Genomic DNA, 25,727 nt, shown 5'->3' with positions numbered 1-25,727 from the left:
TGCGATGACATTTGTGTCAAAGCCAAACTAATAGGAGTGGAGTTAGAGAAGACAGTCTTATACTACCACAGATTTATCATCCAACTTCCGATACAGTGATAAAACTGCTCCAGCATCTGGCCATGATCTGGGTGCACAAATTGCTGCCAGAATACAGATCTGTGGCACCTACACCACAAATCCCAGCAAAAATACAACAAAAATTCTATGCACGTACCCAGTCCTGGGCCATGTTCCCATCTGTAATGAGGCAACATTGTAGATTTTACAGTCTGACAGGAAAAATATTGCTGCAAAGGTTCTTGTGTGTGGGAGAGACGAGATCAGGAGTAACACTTGATGGTCAATGTAACATTTGGACAACGGACATCCACAGCGAGCAACACGATGGTCTTGTGTAAATAGGCCTTTACCCTTTCGGCATGTTGCCCGTGTAAGCGCAGGTCAATGATCCCAGCAGTGCTGGGGACTTGAATGAGAGAGGTCATAATTGTGAGGATTTCTACAACCACATTCAACCTGAATCTTCTTAAAATAGCTGCTGGTTGTGACGTAGAAACTGAGCTCATACACTTGCATCTAATGTATTCTAAGTGGTTCCATACATGGAGAACACAATACTGCAACAACAATGGCCAAGCAACACAACGAGAACTATGAATTAACAATAGAAAAAAACGTGTATCCCTTAAAAAACAAAAGTAACTAAATTTCTATCGTACTCAGTCACCCAATACAAAGAAGCAGGCACAAAAGAGCCGGACACCCTACTCCTACTCTAAGAGTTTCATGCTGGTCCTTCTAGACTTTCCTGGAAGGAATGTATTATGTAACCACTTTCCTGATACGGTAAAACATTCAGAGATCTCAGAAACAATCCTTAACAAAAACACATCATTGTAACTCTGACCTAATCCAAGGGTTCTGGTCTGTATCCGATTTCAACCATGTGCCAAAAAGATAAATCTGCTGACTGCTGTATAAATCTAGACACTCGGCTCTATTACAGTTTCGCAGCCAACAGAGTCTAGCAATAAGGTTTTATTAGGTTTTCTTTGGCCTTTTTAAAGTACTGCATCAATTATTTGGTGGGGCTCCCAGCTTTTCTCCCAATGGCAGATGTTGGGGTAAAGAATAGTCAAGAAAGATGCATTTTAACCTTCTCAATTCTTCTCTTCTTGAATAGTGAGAGTCGTCCATCAAATAATTCACAGCAAAGCCTTCTAATGTTCATGCCTAATACAGTTAAGGGCTTGTACCAAGTTTGCAGGTTACCCCCAGTTCACAGGATGGGGGAAACAAGCTGATCTGTTCAAGAGCTGAGAGCCCCACCATTTTGGATAACCGGGCCTCATTATCATATTATTATAACTGGAGCGGCACAACGAGCGTACACATCCTACTACATTCCAGGGGAGATTCATCACCACTTCTACGCCAGTTTTTTTTGGCATTAAAGCAGTGAATGAATCACAAATTCTTGCTTGCTGGTTTTTACACAAAACTACACCTGGTCCGACATGGCATAGTTAGGCCTGGCGCCACGCGTCGGAAACATCCATCAAGAGGCCCAGTTCTCTTGATGTATCCGGCAGGACATGGGGGTGGGGTAGTGGCCGCTACTATACACTGACGGAGGAGGGCCTGAGTATAACAAATCTCCCCTTTAATCTTTTTTCACAGGATTGGGGATAACTAACCAATTGGTGAAGGGGCAACTGCTGGGACCACCAACCAAATCACAAGAAAGGGACTCCCAGCAATCCGGATAACGGGGATCCTGTTTTTACTAATGGGTGCAGCAGCAGGACAAGCAAGTTTCTTTCTTTCTGCTCCATTTAATAGCATGGGAAAGTTGGGATTGGCTGAGCATAGTGCACAGCTAACTCCGGCACCCCCATTTACTGTCTAGGTTAGTGGCAGAGATAGAAAATCTCTGTGCTCAGCTACTACTAATTTCTTGCCTTAGCAGCTGCATGAATTGCATCTATCCTCCAACAAGGTGTCAGAAATCTATTTTAGCCTAAAATGAATGAAAACATTACAGAAATGCTCTTTATATACAATACAAATTGCAATAAAGAGCATTTCTAAACCCTTTTTACATGCATAAGTACATCTAGCAGAATGGTGGGGATTAAACAATCTGCAGTGAACCCAATCTTGTGAATTTCCCCCACGTTGCAATCCTGGCAACGTGTCCCCAACGGTCACAAATACACAAGTTTTCAGCAGAAAAACATTTAGTTAATAATGGCAGTGGACAGGTCCATTAGGTTCTCCATCCAACAGTAAATGAAACTTTTGTAGGCACATTCCTGCAAGCCATCTATGGCTCTTTTGCAAGCACAACATGTATTTTAGGCATATTGATCCGGCATTTATCTCTAATTTACCAATATAATCGTATTGGAATCCCTCTGTATGGTGCCCCCGAAGCTTTTGGGTAGAACTCGATAGCAGGGGGGGAATAAGAGGGAAGAGAGGGAGACAAAAACAGGCGCTTTCCTAGTGTAGTAAGTAGGTATAAATGTTAGAGGTATGTGGTGTCAATATCATGCGCTCACCTTGTGGCGCTAGGGTTAGCGCTTATATGCAGAGTTGTCCTATGTAGCTTGCCGGTTCCTCCTTCCTCACGGTCGTCTGCTCCAAAGGATCAGAGGACGCTGTGATAATGCATACAAAAGGGCCCAAAGTCCGGAGTTCGGAAGGTGTCTGGTGCCGGCGCTCGTGGATGAACTGCTCCGCAAATGGAAGTTACTTGAAATCGTGTTTTTATTAATAATAATAAAAACACGATTTCAAGTAACTTCCATTTGCGGAGCAGTTCATCCACGAGCGCCGGCACCAGACACCTTCCGAACTCCGGACTTTGGGCCCTTTTGTATTTATAATTTACCAATATGCTCTCACTAAAAAAAGTGCTTCATCTGCAAAGTAGGGGAGAAAAAAAAACAAAAAAAAACACACAAGGAAAACCTGCAGGCAGCCAGCCGGTCAAAATCTAGAGGCCATCCTACAGCTGGACGTAAAGCTGGGACCCTGATGGACTACAGAGGCAACTGCAGGAAATGTTTTAAAGGCAACTACCATCAAAATCAAGCATGATAAACCAGGGACTCCTATCCATAGATCCAGGCACCGCGACTGTGGCAATACTTATATTTGTTATCTATAGCCTCCTGCCTTCTAAAATCAAACTTTTACAATAATGCTAATGATCCTAAGGGCTACTTTAGCCAGTTTGGCTTCACAGACTGTTACACAGTCTCACCCTCTGACTCATTAGCATAATTTTAAAAGTCGCTTTTAAAAGGAAAAGACCATCGAAAACAAAAATGAGATTACCACAGTCATAGTGCCTGGATCTATGAGCAAGTGTCCCTGGTTTAACATTATTGAATTTTGATGGTAGATTTCCATCCAATTCCAATGAAGACTCAACAATGGGGCTCATTTACCAAGGGTCGCAGATCGCACTTTTGTTGGACTGTTCGTCTTTTTCGTGGATTGCACAGCCTGGACAGGTATTTAACAGGTGTCTGCGCTGTTTTTGGCGCAGCTGCGCTGGCTTTCATGCAACGCAATTTGGGGGGCGTGCCGTCAGACGACGCAACCGATTTGGACTGGGTGTGGGATTTAAATTGTGTTGCAAGACAATGCACTTACATGCACCACTAAAAAGATGGTGAACGGCGGGCCTGAGTGAGGAAGGGACCCATGCAGGATATTGGGCGCACAATCTTAGTGAATGCACTTTCAGTGAACTCGCATGGGAATGTAAGTAAATGTGCCCCAATGTGTAGCGGCTGGCGCACACACCAATAAATGGATGGCACTATGGTCCTTCAAACAGCTGGTCAGTGATGCACCAAGAGTTGGGACCCCATCCAGTCTGATATAGATGACCCATTCTAGGCCAACAAATACTGCATATATGAAGCATGAATGAAGGAAATGGTGCAAAGCTGAACCATCAACATAAAATAATAATAATCAGCCTGAACTTTAATAGATTGGGCAATATTGGCCACAAATCACATACAGAGCTAGTCTCATAACCGATCTTAAGCTACTAATTCCAGAGCTGGAGAAAAGAGAGAGCACACATCCAAGGGTATGGCATCAGGACAGAGGACAATTCATATTACACTTGTTGGTAAGCAGCTTTAAAGGGACGGTGCTCATGTTCTCACACGGCTGCGGTATCACACACATGGAACAGGGACTTACTTTCCAGTTCTTCTTTCTCATAGTTTGTGTTGACCGTAGAGCTGGTTTTCCCCAAATCAATCACTGCCTCTTCATCATGACCCTTAAAAAGAAAAAATATATAGAAATATAATTTCTATAATATATTAGTCTTTAATATAATAAGGAGGAACAGATTATATTAAATGAAAACTAAAGGAAGCCCAAGTTCTAGAACTTGTTATTACACATATATTGGTACAGCTGCCCTGCATGTGAAACATAATCCCTACTGATACAGGGAACAAAATGAAGATCTGTGACCCAGTTCAGCAGATGGGAGGAGAGGAAAGAAATAAACAAGATGTACAAGATGTCAAGGTGTAACCACTAGCAGCATGGTATGAAGGGCTCACAAATATCAACTCGGCTACACGGAGTAAGGCCCCTTTCACCCGGACGCATGGTTTTTTCAGTCATGTATTTAAGTGCGTTATACACATTTAACCGTATGTGCACATATGTCACCGTTAAGTATCAGTATAAAATACGGTAAGTTGGTAAATGATGTTACTTGCTTGCTAGACCACAAAATCACTGGATACTACACCCATACGGAAACATGTGGTGCACAACTATGAGAAATAGATTTTTAACATTCCCATAGACTTCTATGGGGGGTACGGAACGAAAATACTAAAGAATATAGGACATGCTCTACATTTTTTACGCTTGCCTCACGGTACGGTGGGCAATACAGCCATGTAAACGGGTGACCACATTGCCCATTGTAGTGAATGTGGCCATGTGCTACAGATCTACATGACTGCGTTGTGCTCTCAGGCGAAAAACAAATGTGAAGTTACATTATTATGGCACCTGCAATTTCAGTAACACAGCAGCCATAACATTTATTAAAAGCTTAACAACCCAGCAAAATCCATTCACGCACAGTTTCACCCAATTCTAGAGCCAAACTGTCCATTTCACTGAGGCCAAGGATATCCAGAGATTATTACTTGCATGTTTAATAATAATTCTGTATTTATATAGCGCACACATATTACGTAGCGCTGCACAAAGCTTGCCAAATCAGCCCCTGTCCCCAATGGGGCTCACAATCTAGTCAACCTACCAGTAGGTTTTGGAGTGTGGGAGGAAACCGGAGGTCCTGGAGGAAACCCACACAAACACAAAAAGGTCATACAAACTCTTTGCAGGTGTTGATTCAGTGGTGAAGAGTAAAATACCATGGGTGACACGTACAATCACAACATGTTTAAGCCGCCACATCATCTTTCACATTCCCCTGGTCTGTCCTATGAGAAGCGGCTACTATTGCCAAATCCAAATAGGCGTATAAAGAAATATCAGCTACTTCATATGCAGACAGCAATATGTCCAGCATATGACTACAAACCAAACAGCTATCTCTCAGCTCTTTCCCACAGCAGCTACTTCCTCATCCTGAGCTAATGTTGTGTGACTGGCAGACATATCCGCCTCAGGCGTTTTCCATGGAGGACAGCTTCCTCACCAGCTTATACCATGGCCAGTCACATCATTACACAGCTAAGAAAACTCCTCAATAGAGCATTGTGAGGATTATTTGCAAGTAGATCTACCACCAGGATGAAGGGCTGTATGCAAATGAGCCTGAGGGGCTCCAGGCTCCATAGGTATTAATGGAGCCTGGAGCCCATCAGGCTCCTTTGCATACAGTCTTTCATCCTGGTGGTAGATGTCCTTTAAAGAGGACATCCCTGTCACCCAAAATTTCGGCACTAGGAGCTGCTTACTCTAGTGCTTGAACAAACGCTGTGGTGTTAGAAGGAAAGCTTTACTGGAAACCTCCGGTAACTCCATCTAACACTGTGGCGGGGTACAATGTAATAGTCGGACCACTCGCAAAGCTGTCCAATGTATTCATGAGGGGGCAGTCTGAGACGCTGGATCTTCCCCGGACCTCCCCGCTCGCTCCATAGGCCAGCAGTGACTGCCGTGCGTCATGCGGCAGTCACCGCCCCTAATCACGCCCCACCCCCGCCCCCTCATGAATACGTCGGACCGCTTTGCGAAATTTTGGGCGACAGGTCCTCTTTAAGGATTGTGGTAAAAACCGTAATCTAAGAGTTTATATTTTCCAAAAATGGCAAAACAAACCACACACACACAATAATGCAGATTTACTGTATAGCAGGCTGTGTGCCACCTTTATCATGCATTTGTATGCCTTTTCAAAAGTTTACTGGCACACCAAAATTTTGGCATCAAGGTCCAACGTATCGGCAATGAAGTCCGATTGCACCCTAGACAGCAAGAGCAGGGCAAGTAGAAAACTTTTATTATTTATTTTTTATGGGTTCCAGTCAGAGAGGAACTGGGGTGGTTAAAGGGAATGCATTGTTAACTTTCGGTTTGAATTCTTAAAACCTTATTGTGCAACAATCACTTTACTTTCCTGGTCATAGTTGAATTTCATTCTCTAAAAATTATAATGTCATTCTGCCTTTATTCTTTAAACCCCATTAAGGGCTCAATCTCACAGGCGTGTCCACAAAAAAACCATCTAATTTTCAGTCCATTTTGTGTCAATATTGTGTCCAGATCCGATGTGTCCAGCATTTGTTTTCACATCCACAAAAATAACAGACTGTCTGCAAAACTAGATGGCAAAAACACCCAATTCCACAGAGTCACAGGAAAGGGAGGGGGGAAAAAAAAAACGCAACAGACTGCAAACAAATGCCATCGCTGTGCCACCCAGTTTTTTTGCATACCAAAATTACTTCTATTGGAGACCAGAGGTCCACAAACTTTAAAATATTAAAAGTTAACGATGCAATAATTTTTTTTTGTTTTTACAGTGGAGTTCAGGACAACCCCCTATTAGCTATTCTAAATAACAGGTTACCTTTAAGGTATTTTATAATAAGTGATTTCTTGCAGAAACTTTTACAACCGAAAATCAGTGTGAACTTGCAACTGAGCACTTGCTACCAACAGTGCGTTCTATGTGCAGTTTGCCTGAGTATAGTGCAGGGTGCGACAGATTCAGGATTTCGGGCGCCCGTTCTTCGTGAATCTGGCACCCTCTGCACTGATAAAAGGGCATCAAACACAATACCTGCACAAATTATCAAACCCAAAAAGTTTTAAAAAACTCCATAAAGCTGCACCCTCAAGAAGCATTCGAGTGGTGCTAACTTAGTGTTAACATTATATGTAAACACAATGTTAACACAATGTAAATAGAATGTTATACATTGTAAACTTATACCTATGAAGTTTACAATGTGTTAAAACGCCATGTGCGAGTAAGGCCTCAGGCTGCAATCACACGTTGCGTTTCAAAACGTAATTCAACTGCAAAAGGGGAGGGGTTTGTCCCAATCCTTTGCATTTAAATTTTGTTTTGAACTTCGTTGAAGCAACTTGTGAAAGTGACATACACTCACTGGCCACTTTATTAGGTACACCTGTCCAACTGCTCATTAACACTTAATTTATAATCAGCCAATCACATGGCGGCAACTACATGCATTTAGGCATGTAGACATGGTCAAGACAATCTCCTGCAGTTCAAACCGAGCATCAGTATGGGGAAGAAGGGTGATTTGAGTGCCTTTGAACGTGGCATGGTCGTTGGTGCCAGAAGGGCTGGTCTGAGTATTTCAGAAACTGCTGATCTACTGGGATTTTCATGCACAACCATCTCTAGGGTTTACAGAGAATGGTCTGAAAAAGAAAAAACATCCAGTGAGCGGCAGTTCTGTGAGCGGAAATGCCTTGTTGATGCCAGAGGAGAATGGGCAGACTGGTTCGAGCTGATAGAAAGGCAACAGTGACTCAAATCGCCACCCGTTACAACCAAGGTAGGTAGACGAGCATCTCTGAACGCACAGTACGTCGAACTTTGAGGCAGATGGGCTAGAGCAGCAGACGACCACACCTGGTGCCACTCCTTTCAGCCAAGAACGGGAAACTGAGGCTACAATTTACACAAGCTCATCGTAATTGGACAGTAGAAGATTGGAAAAACGTTGCCTGGTCTGATGAGTCTCGATTTCTGCTGCGACATTCGGATGGTAGGGTCAGAATTTGGCGTCAACAACATGAAAGCATGGATCCATCCTGCCTTGTATCAATGGTTCAGGCTGGTGGTGGTGGTGTCATGGTGTGAGGAATATTTTCTTGGCACTCTTTGGGCCCCTTGGTACCAATTGAGCATCGTTGCAACGCCACAGCCTACCTGAGTATTGTTGCTGACCATGTCCATCCCTTTATGACCACAATGTACCCAACATCTGATGGCTACTTTCAGCAGGATAATGCGCCATGTCATAAATCTGGAATCATCTCAGACTGGTTTCTTGAACATGACAATGAGTTCACTGTACTCAAATGGCCTCCACAGTCACCAGATCTCAATCCAATAGAGCATCTTTGGGATGTGGTGGAACAGGAGATTCGCATCATGGATGTGCAGCCGACAAATCTGCGGCAACTGTGTGATGCCATCATGTCAATATGGACCAAAATCTGAGGAATGCTTCCAGCCCCTTGTTGAATCTATGCCACGAAGAATTGAGGCAGTTCTGAAGGCAAAAGAGGGTCCAACCCGTTACTAGCATGGTGTACCTAATAAAGTGGATGGAGAGTGTATATTACTAGTGTATGTATCACTTTAGTTTGTACAGTTTACTTTAGAGAAGAGACGCAGCCCAAGGACATAGATGTGACAGCAATAAAAATTAAACAGGAACATCAGCTGCTCAGGTTTTCTAACAACCACAATATTTAGGTTTCAATCCCATTTTACAACATTATACAATGTAAAGACTACAAATTCTTGTAGATTCTCTACCTGTGCCCGGATAAAAGGTAACCTCTGAGCCTAGTTTTGTGCATTCACGTGGGAGCTGCATGTCTATTTGGATAGTGTTACAGACAGGCCTGCCCCCGTAAATATGGATGTTACATTAGATAGCAGTTAACTAAATGGAACGCAGAACACGATCCAGGAATAAACCACTGGCAATCACAAAGTATCTCACAACCTAGAGAAGACCATTCATAACTGGCACATAATAATATTTCAAGCCTCATCCAAATGTAATAATAAAACAACACAATTGCATCAGTATGTGCTGGTGACACAAGAGGTCGTGGCATGAAGACAGAAACACAGGGGTGACGCCAGTCTCATCTCCTGCCAATGGGATGGATTTCAGGTGGTTCTTGTATTACAGAAGTGATCACCATTTACCAGGGGGTTTCCAGCTTTGTGAGCTTTTTAACTATGTACAGGACATATGATCAATGTTGGGACCCAAACGATCCCTGGTACGGAAGGTAGTGCTCTGTACTTTCCGGTTCATTTTCTATAGGTCTAATAAATTTAGCAGTAACGAGGAACAGGGGAGGGGCTCTTGATGGCGATGCCTACATCAACCAGGCATGGATCACCCATCAGATCATAAGGAATGGGTAAAAATCTAGTTATAGGAAAACTCTTAATTATGATGCAACGCATATTAGCAGGTCAGATTCCGACCCTAAACTGACCCCCAGTGTTAAAGTCTACTTAAATGGTCAGTAACTCTGCATAACGGAATAGTTCAAGTGAATAGAAGAAACCCTGTGAAATATCTTATCAGAGGAAATTGCCTCTTATCATCCCTCCTTGCTGAAGTTTATGTTACTAAGCTCATGACAAGATGTCTGATTACACCTCCCTGGACGTCTATTGAGAGGGGAGGGAGAACAGCAAGTGATGGCAACCAAATCTCTACCCAGCAGTGAAGTGAGGACTGCAGATCAGGTTCTGTTACCATGTGGGTTTATACCCATGTCATCATCTCCCATCACTAAAACCATATCAAAAGGATCAGATAAAAAGTCCTTTGACATGAATGGATTTTTAGTGGTTCCTGTTATTTGAAATAGTAAAAAGTAGCATTGCAGTTCCTTTACAATCCTCTGCTTTGTTGTTTACTTCCTGTGGCTAGAAAACGGCGTGTGGTCATGTGATGTGTAGTCAGAGCCGTGCACCGGTGTGACATCACATGGCCACAGACAGGCGTATATCCCCAGGAAGTCAATGTCCCAAAAACAGTGAGTAATTAATACAGAAGGTATATTGGAAATGTATATAACTTTTCATTGCACAAACATTATCAGTCATTTGTTGAAAGTGGACAACTCCTTTAAGCCATTGCATTGCAGTACTGGGATCATAAAAATAACAAACACAATGCCCACAATTCTGTCAAGGTTTCAGAACGGTGAACAGAAAGTGTTACACGATGTATGAAGAATTGATTTTTGACTAATATATTATAACTGAGTAAAGCAATGCAAATCCAATCACCCCCTATGCCTTTCATTTTTTCGGAACAAGTAGTGTCTTGGCTGTTACTACAATTGACAGTGATTGACAAGGTAAAGTTTCACATCAGATAAATATAAAGGGAGAGGAAAAGTTTCAATAAAATGGGGTAAAACACTGTAAATATCCATCTCCCCGTGCATCATGTAATTCTACCAGCCCCAACAAACATGTCATGAAGGGTAAAAGTGAAGAACACAGGCAGCTCTTTCATGCAGAAGCTTTACACCTACAGCCATGTGCGAGCCAAGCTCTGGATGAGCCTCTAATCCTTACCAGTAGGACACAAGGCTGTCTATGCTAGAAATGTAACAGTCACCGTTTTATAGACTGAAAAGGAGGAAGGAAAATAAACACAGATGTCAGAGAGGCGTGTATATAACAGGGTAACTCCTGTCATGTCACCATTTACAGGAGGGGTGTCCGCTAATGTTCTGTACACAGGATGAACAGACTTAAAAAGACAAAAGAAAAAATAAAAAAAATAAAAACACAGACATGAAGACCACTTATTGCATATTAAAGCAACCGGTCATCAGAAATTGTCCTAGTAAACCACTACCTGTATGCTATCAATCAGCTGAGCAGCTTCTAGATCATGTTTATTTAATGGTCTGGAGTGGTATCATCCAGAAAATCAACTTTGAAGTAAGGTATAAATTGGTTTTAGGAAGCCAAGGAGGTGGAGAGTTTAACACTGAAGTCAAGCTCTCCCTGCCTCTGAACGCCCCCTTCACTGTCAGTGATAGTTCTGCATCCAGGGAAATCATTGATCAGATCTTCTTAAGTCCACTCATGATGTCAATCCCAGGGTAGTTCACAAGGTGTTCCCAAAAGTGGAGAGAGCTTGACTTATGCTTAAACTCTCCGCCTCACTGACTTTATACAACCAATTTACACCTGATTTCGAAGCGGATTTTCAAGATGAGGCGACCAAGCTTCGCCACAAAAGAAACAGGATTGAGAAGCTGTTAAGCTGGTTGACACCATGCTGGTAATAGTTTAGTAGGCCAATTTCTGATGACAGGTTCCCTTTAAACTCTCTCGGGCTGTTCCTCTGTTATTCACCTTAGGAAATGTATGAATATATTGAGTGCTGTGCAGCCAATACAGCAAATTGCCTTGCTACACGATTGTCCACGGCTAGCATCATTTTTCCAGATTGGCTGTTAAGCCGGCAATCTGGCAATACGTCTTGTTCATGCGGCTAACTCGAACTGAAACTATGGGTTTTCTCATCTCTAGTGACGAGTCTATGATTAATACCTGAAAAATAGGATATTCTCTACTTTTTACAGATTGGTCACATGGTCCACTAACCAATCAAGAGCCATGCAAAAAAACTGACAGCACATGCCCAGTGTTGTGTGCATCAGCCCCAAGGCTCCCTGTGCAGGAACGCTGTGGGCTACTAGCTCCCTTCTCTGCATAGTGGCAGAGCTTGGTTACTGCTCCTGATCACTGGCTTCCAACTGCAGTGTCTGTTACTCTGCTTACCTAAGGAGGTTCCACCCTCCCACCCAATTAAATAAAATTGATAGTCAAAAAAAGGGTTAAGTAAAAGAATTCTTAAAGAATAATTCCATTTATTTTATGACAGGCAGATTTTCAGAATGGTCTTAGAAAGCCAAAACAACTTTTCACCCCATACATAATCTATAAAGTGAGTATTTGTACTGCCTTAGGTATACAGGTATAGGATTGCCTCCACCAGGGGAACAATAGCTCGGCTGCATTCACTGAGAACTACGGACATGACACACATACCAAACTTTTCCAAGCAGCCTAGACTGAGGGGAGGAGATCTGCGACTGCAGCCCAACATGTGGATTTGCTCTCATCGCTAGCAATTTCTCGTGCTCTTGCACAACTGTATTGTATGCGGAAGATTCACATAAAAAGCCTCAAATGGGGGAGGTCAGAGGCACACGGTGCCCACAAAGGCAGACATTTGGCTGTAAACTGATTACCTTCAGGCATGAAATCAGCTTAGCTTAAACCTAAAGCCGATCAGTGTCATTCTGCAGCACATTTACATGACGCTGCTGTCCGTGTATTCTATACTTTGCCGTTTGTATAGTAATCGTAAACAAGACAAGATATAGATATACAGTATATATATTATATATCTCTATCCTTTGTTTTGTGACATAACGTAGAGATGGGGAAAAAAAACAAAACCATACGAGGAGATCACACAGTGCTTAAAGGATGCAAATCCCCCACATGTATCCACCAGTATTCAAGTGTCAGACAAGAATGAATAATGTAGAACAGAAAAGCCATGAAACGTGCGCACAGACACAGGATTACGCAGCCAGAAAGATCACTGCCTGCTGCCATACCACAGCCTTTCCAAATAAGAGCTCCGCTATAGGGGCAGCCGTGTCACACTTACAGCCATCATATCCTTGCGGGCACGGCTCCTCTCCATGCTGGTTTCCTAAGTGCAGAGCATGTCCTTGACTTGCAGGAGTGTAATGCAATCCAGGCAGAGGCGATGTGCGAGGCAGAGGACGTGACTGCTTTGTGATGGTGCAGTCACACACTCCAGCTCCCATCCAATCCGCACAGGGGGCAGGCACTCTGCATCTCACAGCCCTCAACATTTGGGGAACATGACAAGCTCTCAACTTTTAACTTCTGCAAACACCAAAAAAAAAAAAAAGTAGGCGGCCCACCATTTAGTTATTACACACATCAGAAACTAATGAGATATTAGGTGCATGGGTATTACAGGAGCTTTCTGTTTGTAAACGGAGGGCACAGCTTAAATATAGCAGCCAAGACGCGTCATGAGAAAGGCACAGCAGGGGTATTCAGGGCTGATCCCAATTTAGAGAAGAATCTGTCGTGACTAGGAAAAAAAAATATATATATTTATATAACCCAGGGAGAGGCTACAGGGTCATCTACATTTATTCTAAAAAGTCCCACAAAAGTTACTGATAAAGGCCAAAACCAACATCACAATCTTTAACCCATGCACAGTGGAGCACGGACACAACTGCACCGTGCGCGGATACCTGTGGAATATTCAATGGTAAATTCCAGCCAAAACGCATAGCAACATGAAAACGTATGCGTTTTAAAATGCACCCCGTGGTTGAGATCATACAAGGCATTTAGGGGATGTGGTTTTTTACAAGTTACCATGCACTTGGATGCTTTGAAAGAGTTTTTCTACATTGCTGGAAGTGTAAGCAGCTCTGTTACCATTTGCACAGCTGCCTACACTTCCAGCAATGCAGAAAAACGCTTTAAAAGCAGCCAAAACGGATGGTAACATGTAAGACACAAGCGTTCGGACGCATGCATTTAAAAACACACCTCATTGCATAGTAAAGATTATTATTCAGTTTTGATGCAGATTTTGATTTTGCCGGTGAAACCTGAAAAAAAATATCGGGGGCCACCTGTTCTAAAAATTAAGGTTTTTCGCCCAGTACGTTATTAAATACCTCACGCACACAAAATAGTTAGCTACTCCTGATCATAGAAGCATTTAGACCTAAAAGCTTACATTAGGGACCTAGCAACACCTAGTTAGCTGGCAAAATACTTGCCATTTTCTGATTGTAAGCATTAAGGTCTTATCACATCGGCGTTGGAGAGCAGCTCCTATTATATGCTTGAATTGGGTTTCAAACCGCAATTAACCATGTAGTGTATTGGTCAGGTATCGGTAACAGTTATTATGTACCAAATTAGCCGTGGAGACTACAAAAGGAAGAAGATGATGAAAATACATTTGCAACAACAGAGTCGGCTCACTGATCGAATCACGGACGTGTGAATTAGGCCTAAAGCCAAGACATGGGAGCTCCCCACAGTCTATAGAGGAGAAATGGCATTTCTACCTTAAAGAAAATCTACCATTTGATTTGATGCATTATGAACCAAACTTACCTTGAGAATGCTGTAGCTACACTGAAACATACCTTGTTTAATCCCTGAACAGTGGTTTTGCTGAAAATAAAACAAATTATAAAATTATTCTATTGAGGCCCTCTTGCTCCTTTGTCTGGCACTGTGCTTTTCCTCTTACATAAGTTATGCACTGCACCAGAGAATGCTGTAATCGCTGTGTTATCCCCGAGAGGCAGAAGTAAGCAATCGCTGCACCATCCCCCAGCTGCTGTATATGAGTGATCCAGCTCAGGTTGATTAGTCCTGTCTAGACTGTTCAGAAAGCTTGTTTAATGTGTTTATTAATGGCAGGCTGAAGGCAATCCAGCTTTCCCAAGGTCCTGAATGCTATAATTGTTTTTTCAGCAAAACCACTCAGCACAGGAATTAAACAAGATATGTGCCAGCATCAGTGTAGCTACAGCATTATCAAGCTATGTTTGGTTCATAATGCATGAAATAAAATGGTAGATTTCTTTAAATGCATGACATGAAACAACTCTGCTTTGTGGCATTTCTCCAGCATTCAGTTCCTTGTAGAAATGTATGAGTAAGTTGGCAGGTGAGCAGGACCATTTTTCCTGTTCGTGTGCTTCTACTAGATAGTGCCAGACTACGTAAGGGCACTGTGTACCATGCAAAAAAGGATCTACATCTTTTGTGAGGTGACAGAGGGGAGGTATAGGCCCCAGCGATGTGACCTTTCATGCCTCACAGTCCTTTAAATGGTTTTGCACACTTACACGCAACCAGCTGTTCTGTATCATCCTCTCTGGCAAAAAGAGGCAAGAACGAAAGGCTGCCGAGAGGGAGGAGTGTGCAATGCAGCAGGTGCAAAACCACACGTTTCTCTGAGCTGCAGACAAATGTATACATGCAAATGTAAAGGGCACTACATGGTTATTGCATCTTGTAAATTTAAAGATACTTCCCTTTAGTTTGAGTCTACATTTGCAATTATCTGTTTACACGACTCCCATGGACTACAATGTTGTGAATCACTGCTACAATCAACTCTGATGCTACAGCAAGTGGGTAAGGAGTCTACTGTTCTTAAGTAAGAGGGTTCATTCTCTTAGTGGGGGACTGACAAGAGTGATCCGTGTATCCATCCAAATTGTACCTAGCCCAATAGCTCCCAAATGAGACCCCTATCTAGCCATTGTTTTATAGAAGAGGCTTCCAGGTTTGAACTAGTAAAGAATATTTTGAGAGGAAGTTCAGCCAAGTGTTTGTTACAAATCCTCTTCAATTTAAGCTTCAGCTTCCTGCATTTAGAAGTAATAGTTCCTGTATCATCAGCAGATTCTTAGTCATTTACTCATTTCTGCTGGAGCAAGGAAAGAGAAAAAAAAAAAAATATATATCAATGACACATCTTTACAAACATCTATGATGCATGGCCGTTTACTACACACTGTTTTTGAGTAAAGTTAAAGGGAACCTGTGTGCGGAAACTGACCACTACCAGTATGTTGTCAAACCGGTCAACAACTTCCAGATCATGAATCTTTAATGGCCCAGTGTGGAGGTATAATGCAGAAAATCTAGTTTGAAGTGAGATGAATATTGTTTGTATAATCATGGAAACAGAGAATTCAGTACTGAAGTCAAGCTCTCCTCTCCCAAGAATGTCCACTTCGCTGTAAATGAAGGTCCTATATCCTGGGACTTCACTAGACAAGTCTCCTTAAGGCCAGTTACACACTAACGTGTGCAGCCTGTATGTATGTGCCATACGATGGGACGATCCCACAGGAGTGGATGGGAGTACCTGCACTATACAGAAATAGAATGCAGGGACGTTCCGTCTGAACAGCCAAACTGTATTAACTATTACATTTCCGCCAACAAAAAGGGCATCCTTGCATTATATTTATATATTGGGCGTGGGAAGTGATGGAGAGGGCATGCAGACTATGTAGTCCCCTCAATCCACCAGAGAAAAGGGCGTCATAGGAAGTCCTGAGTCATGCTGCCAGGGGTTCACATGACCTGCAGCAGATGGCAAACTTTAATAGGGAAAGTATAACATGGGTGGCTTATCTGATTAAATGAAATTACAATAGACATGCATTTCTACTCCTCCCTAACCTCCATGGAGCCATGAGGTTATTTCATGTGATCAGATACATACATGGGGTAGATTTTGCAAATGTAACTGGGTAAAGAACCTTCGATGACATCACCCTGGTCACATGACATGAAATGTCCAATGAAAACAGAGCTCTCAATGTTCCACACTGCAGCATGGCCTAGTAGTGAAACCTGTCAATCAGGAACAAGGAGGCCAGGCAATGCAAGTGAAATTTAATACACAGTACTCACAGGACAGTGACTTGACCCACAGTGAGCAGGCTTGAGGAGCTGTTAAGCCAAACCTTCGAAGCAACCTCTCAACTCCTCAATTTTCAAAACTTTGACTCAGACTCCACAGTCCCGTTTTCCCTGTCATTTAGAGATTATGGCAATGCTTTTTAATAATATTTTTTAATTAAGCATTTATTTTGGGCGAGTTCATTTAAATGTCAGGTTCTCTAAGGATTACAGAATTCTTGACAGTATTCTAGAACTGCAAAGTTCTATGATAATGCTATTGCAATATTGGAAGGTGCTATGAAGAGACCTTGGAAATGTCTCTGTCCAAAGGTCATCCCCGAATGCACAAAAGTAACTAGTAATATGTTAACATGTTATGTGGCAGGTGAGAGCACATGTCATAGACAAACAGAAAAAAAAAAAAAGCCTCCAGCGAGCCTCAGGCTCAAAAACAGCATAAAGCTCATATCAGGCTTGACTTCTGCTAATGTGTATATTCCACACAAACACAACCATTGTCATGTTACAGCTATCAGAACCACTCCCCAAATCGGTCCACTTTACAGCCACTCTTATCAAAGCCGACAGGTGACACATAGCACATTGGCAAATACGCTTACAAGTCACACAAAAAAAGAGATACACTCAATGTGAGCAAAAAAAAAAAAAAAACGTAACAGATGACTTCTGCTACGTAACGTGACTTCTGCTAATGTGTATATTCCACACAAACACAACCATTGTCATGTTACAGCTATCAGAACCACTCCCCAAATCGGTCCACTTTACAGCCACTCTTATCAAAGCCGACAGGTGACACATAGCACATTGGCAAATACGCTTACAAGTCACACAAAAAAAAGAGATACACTCAATGTGAGCAAAAAAAAAAAAAAAACGTAACAGATCCTCTCCGAAATAACCCATAATACTACTGCAAGCCCCTCTACAAACACCCATGCCCAAAGGTCACCAGAAGAGTTTCAGGTGCTTCTTTATTAAAGGAGGAGTTTTTAGGGCCTAGTATCCATAGGATATGTCATAAGTACAGTAGTTCAGTGGTGGGAGAGCAACACCCGGGAGCGCTGCCAATCAGATGTTATACACTACTGTCCAAGGCTACATTCACACTGCCGTTGCCCGCCCGTACCGTACCGTAGCGGGCAACGGAAGTGCACGGGGAGAGGAGGAGGAGGTGAGCGCAGCTCACCCCCGCCACTCTCCACAGGAAGTAATGGCGCACGACGCCGTACTACGGAGAAAGGTAGGACATGTCCTATCTTTATCCGGGGTACGGAGTGGCACGGTGCTGCACGTGTGTTGTGCCAGACCGCTCCCGTAGGGCGCCGTGCGCCCATTGGCGTCTATTGGGGACGTATATCGCCCGTATATACGTCCCCCATACAGTAGTGTGAATGTAGCCCATGTCTGAAAAACATAGCTCTGACATGGTGTAACAAAGCCAGGAGGTCAATCCAGTACAGGCAGATAGGACTTATGACCATAACACACCAAACCCCTCCACAATGAAATACGTGGTGTCACACGTGGCGTTTTGAACCAGTTTTTAGTCATGTGTTTTCAGTCCATTAAAAAACACATGCGTTTTTTTGACAGGTGTTCACAATTATCTTAATTAAACACTGACAACAACAAATGTGTTATCGTAAAAAGGCATGCATTTTTTTTTTAAACGGACTGAAAACGGGTACAAAACCCCACATGTGACACCTCCCCAAAACTGGTGGCACACATGTGGTGTTTTTGTGGCTTTTTGGTAGAGATTTTCAATGCATTGAAATTGCTTGTTTCTTGGAATTTGTATAAACTGTAAAAATTCTGTTTGTGAATGAAATCGCATGCCTTTCAAAACCGCAACTACTTTGAAATGTGCGATGAAAACGCACCACAAAAACATGTACACAAAAATGCAAGGGAGAAACCGCAAATGTGAAAAGACACTATCCGAAAACCCATTTAAAAAGCAATATGCAAAACTGAAGTGTTTTACAAGGATACTAAAACGCCACGTGTGGCATTGGCTGGTTTTAAAGGATCTGGTAATCTCCTTTTGGAAAGTAGAAATGGGGGAACAAAACCCATAGTGCCAACCACCTTCATACAGACACGCTGGTGGGTTAGGAGCTAAATACTTGGTATCAAGTTTGACTTATTAGAGTGGATAAATGCGTCAACAGGTCAGTATCAGGTGCAGGTTGTGAAATTATAAGCCAGAAAAACATGGTCAATGTCCGTCATTACAGATTGTTCCATTGGAAACATGGACCAGAGCTGTGATACCAGACATTTGCCTGTTTCAGAGATACCATTATTTTTGCGAGCGGGACTTACAAGGCCAGGAAAACCGAATGAACAGGTGCCGGAACACAGTTATGGCACACCTGGGGTAACCTTTTTTTTTTTTTATTTTCCTATCTTATTTTACACCTTCCCTGGTTAAACCACCAAAGTTTAGACTTGGTGAGTGATACAACTTTTCTGCTCCGGCCACAAGCTGAAAGCTGTAAAATTAACCTTGACCAATTGTACCTGAGGTTTTAAATTAAGACGTTTAGACTGTTAAAATGAAACAAACTGAACCAAAAAGTATATCAAAAACCAAATGCAGTTCTTCCACTACAATTTTGCAAAAACACAAAACGATTGCCATCTCATCTATGAATGAGCCTTGTATCCTGCACTCGGTGTATTTTATTTATGATGCGAGGTCATATTAAGGTATAGAAGAACAATCACCACCACTTTCCAGCCAGCATTGTGATGCCCAGATCCCTGCACTATGCATATCATTATACCCGCCACAGGCAAGACAATGCCATCAGCGCCATCTCTTGTATCCAAGCAGGTATTGCACTACCTTCAAGTTTAATTTAGAGGGACAGTCCAGTAATTTTAAGGTATTCCCTATACACATTCTACTAGATCAGTGGCTATTCCAGAGGTCCAACTCCCTCCAATCACAACAGGAATCCCTTGTACACCTGAATAAATGGCACAGCTAGTCACACGTGCGGCGACTCCATTCACTGCTATGAAGCCAAAAATAGCCATGTACATCAGTCCCCATTCAATAAAGGATAAATCTAGCAGTAGCACACATACTCCAGCATTAGGTGTGGGTTGTAGCCAAGTAGAGGATTATCTCCCATCCACGGAATAGCGAGGAATAGGCCTTGGAAAAGCTGAAGAGTTTAAGGCCGCAGTCACATGTTCTGCTAGTGTTGTGTTCATAATACAATGCTACTGCACGGGGCGCGCCTCAGGCGAATCGCATATGTGTTTCCAGGGAAACTAAGGTGAAGGGTAACCAGACCCCGGTATCTTGTATTGTTGAAATGCAAGGCACCAGGGCCCTGTTACCCATTGCATGCATTTCCCTGAAAACGCATATGCAATTGGGCCAAGGCCCCTCCCTCTGTGCACTAGGGTTGCGTCATGGACATGTGACCGCAGCCTAATTGTTTTAAAGTCCATGCTAACGAAATGTAAAGGCAGTGCCGAGCCCCAGTGCAAAATATGTCCCAATTATAATGTATTGTTTATAGCACTTTTCAAATGGATAAGGTACATCATATGGGCCCCCTTGGCCTCAGTTGCAATCACACCCTCTCAAGTTACGCCCCTGTGTTTTGTTTAGCAGCAAATCTGTCAGGCAAGAGATAATTAAAGGGGTGTTTCCACTTTAGCAAATAAATGTTATTCTTTGCATAATGAAAAGTTATACAACTTTCCAAAATACTTTGTATCGATTCCTCACGTTTTTTTCTAGATCTCTGCTTTCTGTCCTTCTACAGAAATAGCTACATTTTTCTACAATCCTTTAATGCTGTGCCGTGCTCTTTCATCATTCTGGTAAGACTTGGAGGAGGTCGTCTTCCTGACTCCGTTATTTTAGGAGATTTTATGAAGTTCATGTTTACAGCGCTGACACAAGCTTTTATGGGTGTTCTTAGGACTCGTGTGACAAGGACATAATGCTAAAGATGGGAACTCAAGCGAAGGAGATTAAAAAGTCAAGTATCTGAAGAAGCCCCATAAGCAAAAGGCATAAGTTGCAGCCAGAGGGAGATTTCAGCAATCACATACATATTCAACAATATGAATATTACAAAGTGAAAATCTAACTCAACAGAATATATTTAAAAAAGTCTTTTTAAAGGAAATCTACCAGCATCAAAGATTGTAAACCAAGCACACTTACAAGCCGGCCTCCATTAACAGATATGGGGCCTACAGACCCTCAGGCTCATTTGCATCATTTTTAAACCCTTCCCCCCCATATAAACAAGGGCATAAGAAGCCAAAAGAAGAGGAGATCGTGCCAGTGGGGGCACACACTGCATACAAGTGCACTTGGTTTACAATCCTTCATCCTGGTGGTAGATTTCCTTCAACTGTATGGGATGACAAATATATATATATGTCACTACAATTACAATAAAGGAACATTTACACAACCAGAAAACAAATAACAATCACCCCATATGTAGATGTAAACCCTACATACGTCCAAATATTATTATATCAGAAAAATAAATAAATGAGGATCCTGTATTTTTAACCCACCAATTTAAGAAACAAGTGATTCTCGGAGCTTATTTAATCACATGTTGTTAGGGAACAGAATCCCAAAGTGTGAACCATGTGAAAACAAGCCAACTCAGTTGATAACAGATGTCAAAGCAAAAAGTTCTTCCTCAAAATAAGAATAGCACTTGTATACAAAGAAGCAGCATATTACGATACACAGGCAGTCCCCGGGTTATATACAAAGTAGCTTCTTTAGTTTTGCATTTAAGTTGCATTTGTATGCAAGTCGGAACTGGTAAATTTTATAATTGTAACTCCAGACCAAAACATTTTTTTGGTCCCAGTGACAATTGGCTTTTCAGAATTTTTTTTCTGTCATGGGAACATGGATTATCAATAAAACTAAATACAGGCAGTCCCCTACTTAAGAACACCTGACTTACATACGACCCCTAGTTACAAACGGACCTCTGGATATTGGCGATTTACTGTACTTTAGTCCTAGGCTACAATAAACAGCTATAACAGTTATCACAGGTGTCTGTAATTAAGATTTAGTGTTACTCCTGGTTCTTATGACAATCCAACATTTTTAAAATCCAATTGTTCCAGAGACCAAAAAAATTTTGACTTGGGTTACAATAATAAAGTATACGGTTCCGACTTACATACAAACTCAACTTAAGAACAGACCTACAGAACCCATCTTGTATGTAACCCGGGGACAGCCTGTAACAGCTGACCATTACAGCCTGGGACTAAAGTAAAGCATCCGGGGAGGATCACCTGTAGTACATTAGTGTCGGGTTTACGCTGCTAATCAGAAGTTTACAGGGACATTTGTTGTACTACAGGGAGTCAATGAATACAGAAAAACAGACATCCATTAAGAATTTTCTATTCGAAATTCTGAAATTGAAAAAAAAAAACACATCAATCCACAAAAATAGTCAATAAGCAGATGTCTACTCTGCATATTTTATGTAACTCATAACAAAAACACAGGAATTGCTGCTTCAGTTGCTTTCCAAGAATGAAAAATGTGTATAATACACAGGCCCAGCATGTGAAAAGCTTCACTGAAATGTTCTGAACATAAGCACTGCACCAGAAGAGAACCGTCTCACCAGTGCCATCTACAGGTACCTACCCTGCAAGTAAAAGGCCAGACCCTTCAATCTACCATCAAAATCAATCATAATAAACCAGGGGCCTTTACTCACAAATCCAGACACAGTGACCATGGTAATCTTCTTATGTTATCCATGTCCTCCTTTCTTCTAAAAGCAACTTTTCAAATTATGCTAATGAGCCAGAAAAAGATTCAGGGCGGCGTTGCCAGAGCACCTCCATGCAGTTGTCCCCCCCCTCCGTTGTGTGAGATTACACCAGACAGATGGAGACAGATTTGCTGAGAGAGCAGGGGGGAGGAAGGGACAGTGCAACAGCCTGTGAAGATGCAGCAATGAGAGACTCTGGTAATGCCCCCAGGGCCTCTCTGGCTTAATAGCATAATTTTAAAAGTTGATTTTAGAAGGAAGGAGGCCATGGATAAGAAATATATAAGATTACCACAGTCACAGTGCCTGGATTTACAAGTGTTTATGCTGCTGGATTTTGATGGTAGATTTCCTTTAAGGCCTTGAATAATTTCCAAAAGCAGCATAAAGCATGAAACTAAAAGGGGAAGATGAAGATTGCAGTCTATTGACATTCCCAGGAACTTCATCCTACATAGTTTACTTTCATGGGACAGCGCTTCACACAGGTGATGCTTCTAGCATCTGATAGCCGAGGGCGATACTGATCACCGATTCCAGGGATAACCTGGATCCAACACATATACTATGTAAGAGTGAATAGAGCTATGAGTAACAAATATACTGTATAAGACTGGTAGCCATAAATATCAAATATACTGTATGGATAACAGAGGGGTAATATAGGTTATTCCACAGGTGGCCAAATGGCCATTGTTGTCCATTTTCTCTTTCCTTACGGGGAGGGGACTGAACCTCTTTGGCGGTTCTGCCTCATTCTATAGGTTATATGTTAACAAGCAAGAACTCCACCATGAACTTGTGCACCTATGTGTATTTTTCCTACCCATTTCTCTGAATGTTCCTCCCCAGTCTCACTATACACTGCGCAGCCCACCTACTCTATTAGCACATACAAGCCAGACAAGAGATGAACTTTGCCAGATGTCACTTTCCTTGGAGACAAATGGGGAGGAGGCACAATAGCGACTTCTGCTGACGTAAAACATTCTTCCTAGCACAACTTATCAACAGTTCTTCTCCTTGCCATGTTATATTTAGTTACACGCTGCAATCTATCAATACGGCCATCAGACAACTTCCATGCCATGATGGAAACAAACAGGCGGATAAAATGCTTTCTGATTGCAGGCCCCGCTATTATCTGCCAGATGAATCTGCTGGACGCTCTGGTGCTTTCACTCTGTACTTTCATGTATGAACACGCTGAGCCGAACAAACTCAAGACTCATCCAGGGTTCCAGTATATGGAGTCATCAGGCTCATCAGTCATATGTCATACGTTACATGGTCATCAGTACTGACAACTTCCGTGCAAATTTGTATATTTTTTTTTTTAATAATTGATCAAGTTGAGTAAATTGCTATAGACATATGGGGATGTTCCAAATGTCTTGTACATAATTCATCTGAACTGAAAGATTCTTTTTCATAGTTTCCTGCACATCATGTAAATGGAGGGAAGGGATGCACAGAGACTTTCATTGTGCATCATCAAATCCCAATATAGGTTGTGCCAAACCAAAAGAACACCAGCGATTTGTGAAATATCTGCCGTTGTACAATTCTAAGGAAAATGGGACTATAGTTTACGCATTTACACAATCAATTAGATTGAATTTACCACATATGCAAGGACTCCAAACCAAAATAATATATATATAAATATATATATACATACATATACTAAACAATGGGACTGATAAATTTATGTAAAAGGAAAAAAGGTTGCCCACTGCTACCATCAAGGGTGAAAAAGAGTACAAGGAAATCTTATTGAAAGGATGGCAGAACATGCATTTAGTAGAATCGCACTTAGGTTACCCTCCTGGTAAAATAGCAAGAACCCCACAGTCTACTTACAGAATGCACAAAGAAAAGATAACATGACATATTGGACCTCAATACAATGATGCTTCCCACTTCTTTAACCTATTACTTTCCACACAGGAAATAGGAGCAGGAGAAGAAAACAAAAAACTTTTTCCCTTAGGGGCGAATGACTGTATACAACAAATCACTATGGAGTAACACAAGGGTCTGTAACTCCCAGGGTGTATTACAGGCCTGCAGACACCAATGAAAGAAACATTGTTAAGGAGGTTTTTCCCTTTCCCTATACACCGTGTAAATAACATTCACATTTCTTATTTACAAGCACTTAACATCCTGCTATAAGAGGCCGAATAGGGGATTTCGGTACAGTAAAAAAAAAAATTAAAGTATATACAGGCAGTCCCCGGCTTACATACAAGATAGGGTCTGTAGGTTTGTTCTTAAGTTGAATTTGTATGTAAGTCGGAACTGTATACTTTATCATTGTAATCCCAGCCAGAACTTTTTTGGTCTCTGTGACAATTTGATTTAAAAAATGTTGGGTTGTCATAAGAATCAATATTAACACTAAAGCTTCATTACAGACACCTGTGATAACTGTTAGGGCTGTTTATTGTAGCCTAGGACTAAAGTACAATAAATTACCAATATCCAGAGGTCCGTTTGTAACTAGGGGTCGTATGTAAGTCGAGTGTTCTTAAGTAGGGGACTGCCTGTATATTGATTTGAATAGGGAGCCGCAAGAAGCAACATTCCTCACATTGGCCAAATACAATTGGCAGGATCCAGCAAAAAAAAAAAACAGTTTCCAGGACATATTTTTGTGTCTCTTCCCTGGACACACTGCTCACTCCATAGACCGACGTAGCCACGCGTCAGTCACCTCCCCTAATCCCGCCCCCTCCTGAATGCGCCAGGCTGCTTTGAGAGCAGTCCGGCGTTTGTAGTCTACAGCATTGCAGTGTTAGATAGCGTTATCTGAGGTTTCCGATAACGCTAGCAGTATAACACTGCTGCGTTTGTTTTAGCACGAGGAGCTGCTTACTTTAGTAACATCTCCTAGTGCCGTTTTCTCAGGGTGACAGGTCCTTTTTAAGAGAAGCGTTGACTAAGGATCGGTTTACAAAGCACCACCAGTATAAGGGGTATTCAATCACGTACATTTGAGAACAAGCAATGAATCTGTGTTGAAGGAACATGGCTACAGAAGAATAAATCTTAATAGACTTAAAACCAAAACACTAAGTGTA

At 42.0% G+C, this 25,727-nt stretch overlaps 1 protein-coding gene across 15 annotated transcripts in view; it reads right to left on the bottom strand.

The window, feature by feature from the left end:
- SLC4A7 (solute carrier family 4 member 7) overlaps nucleotides 1-25,727 on the bottom strand; it is a 92,849-nt gene that overhangs the window by 52,188 nt on the left and 14,934 nt on the right. For 14 of the 15 annotated variants that reach the window (XM_072153590.1, XM_072153591.1, XM_072153585.1 and 11 more), the window contains exon 2: nucleotides 4,234-4,315. In XM_072153590.1, coding sequence (XP_072009691.1) covers nucleotides 4,234-4,315 — 82 coding nt within the window. Of the gene's footprint in view, nucleotides 1-4,233; nucleotides 4,316-12,980; nucleotides 13,140-25,727 lie in introns of those variants that run through there. The other variant, XM_072153587.1, reaches the window with a different exon arrangement.

The sequence above is a fragment of the Engystomops pustulosus genome, chromosome 5 (genome assembly GCF_040894005.1).
Source record: "Engystomops pustulosus chromosome 5, aEngPut4.maternal, whole genome shotgun sequence".
Classification (NCBI taxonomy): domain Eukaryota; kingdom Metazoa; phylum Chordata; class Amphibia; order Anura; family Leptodactylidae; genus Engystomops; species Engystomops pustulosus.
Note: the sequence above shows the minus strand (reverse complement) of the source record. Positions and strands in the feature narration are given on the sequence as shown.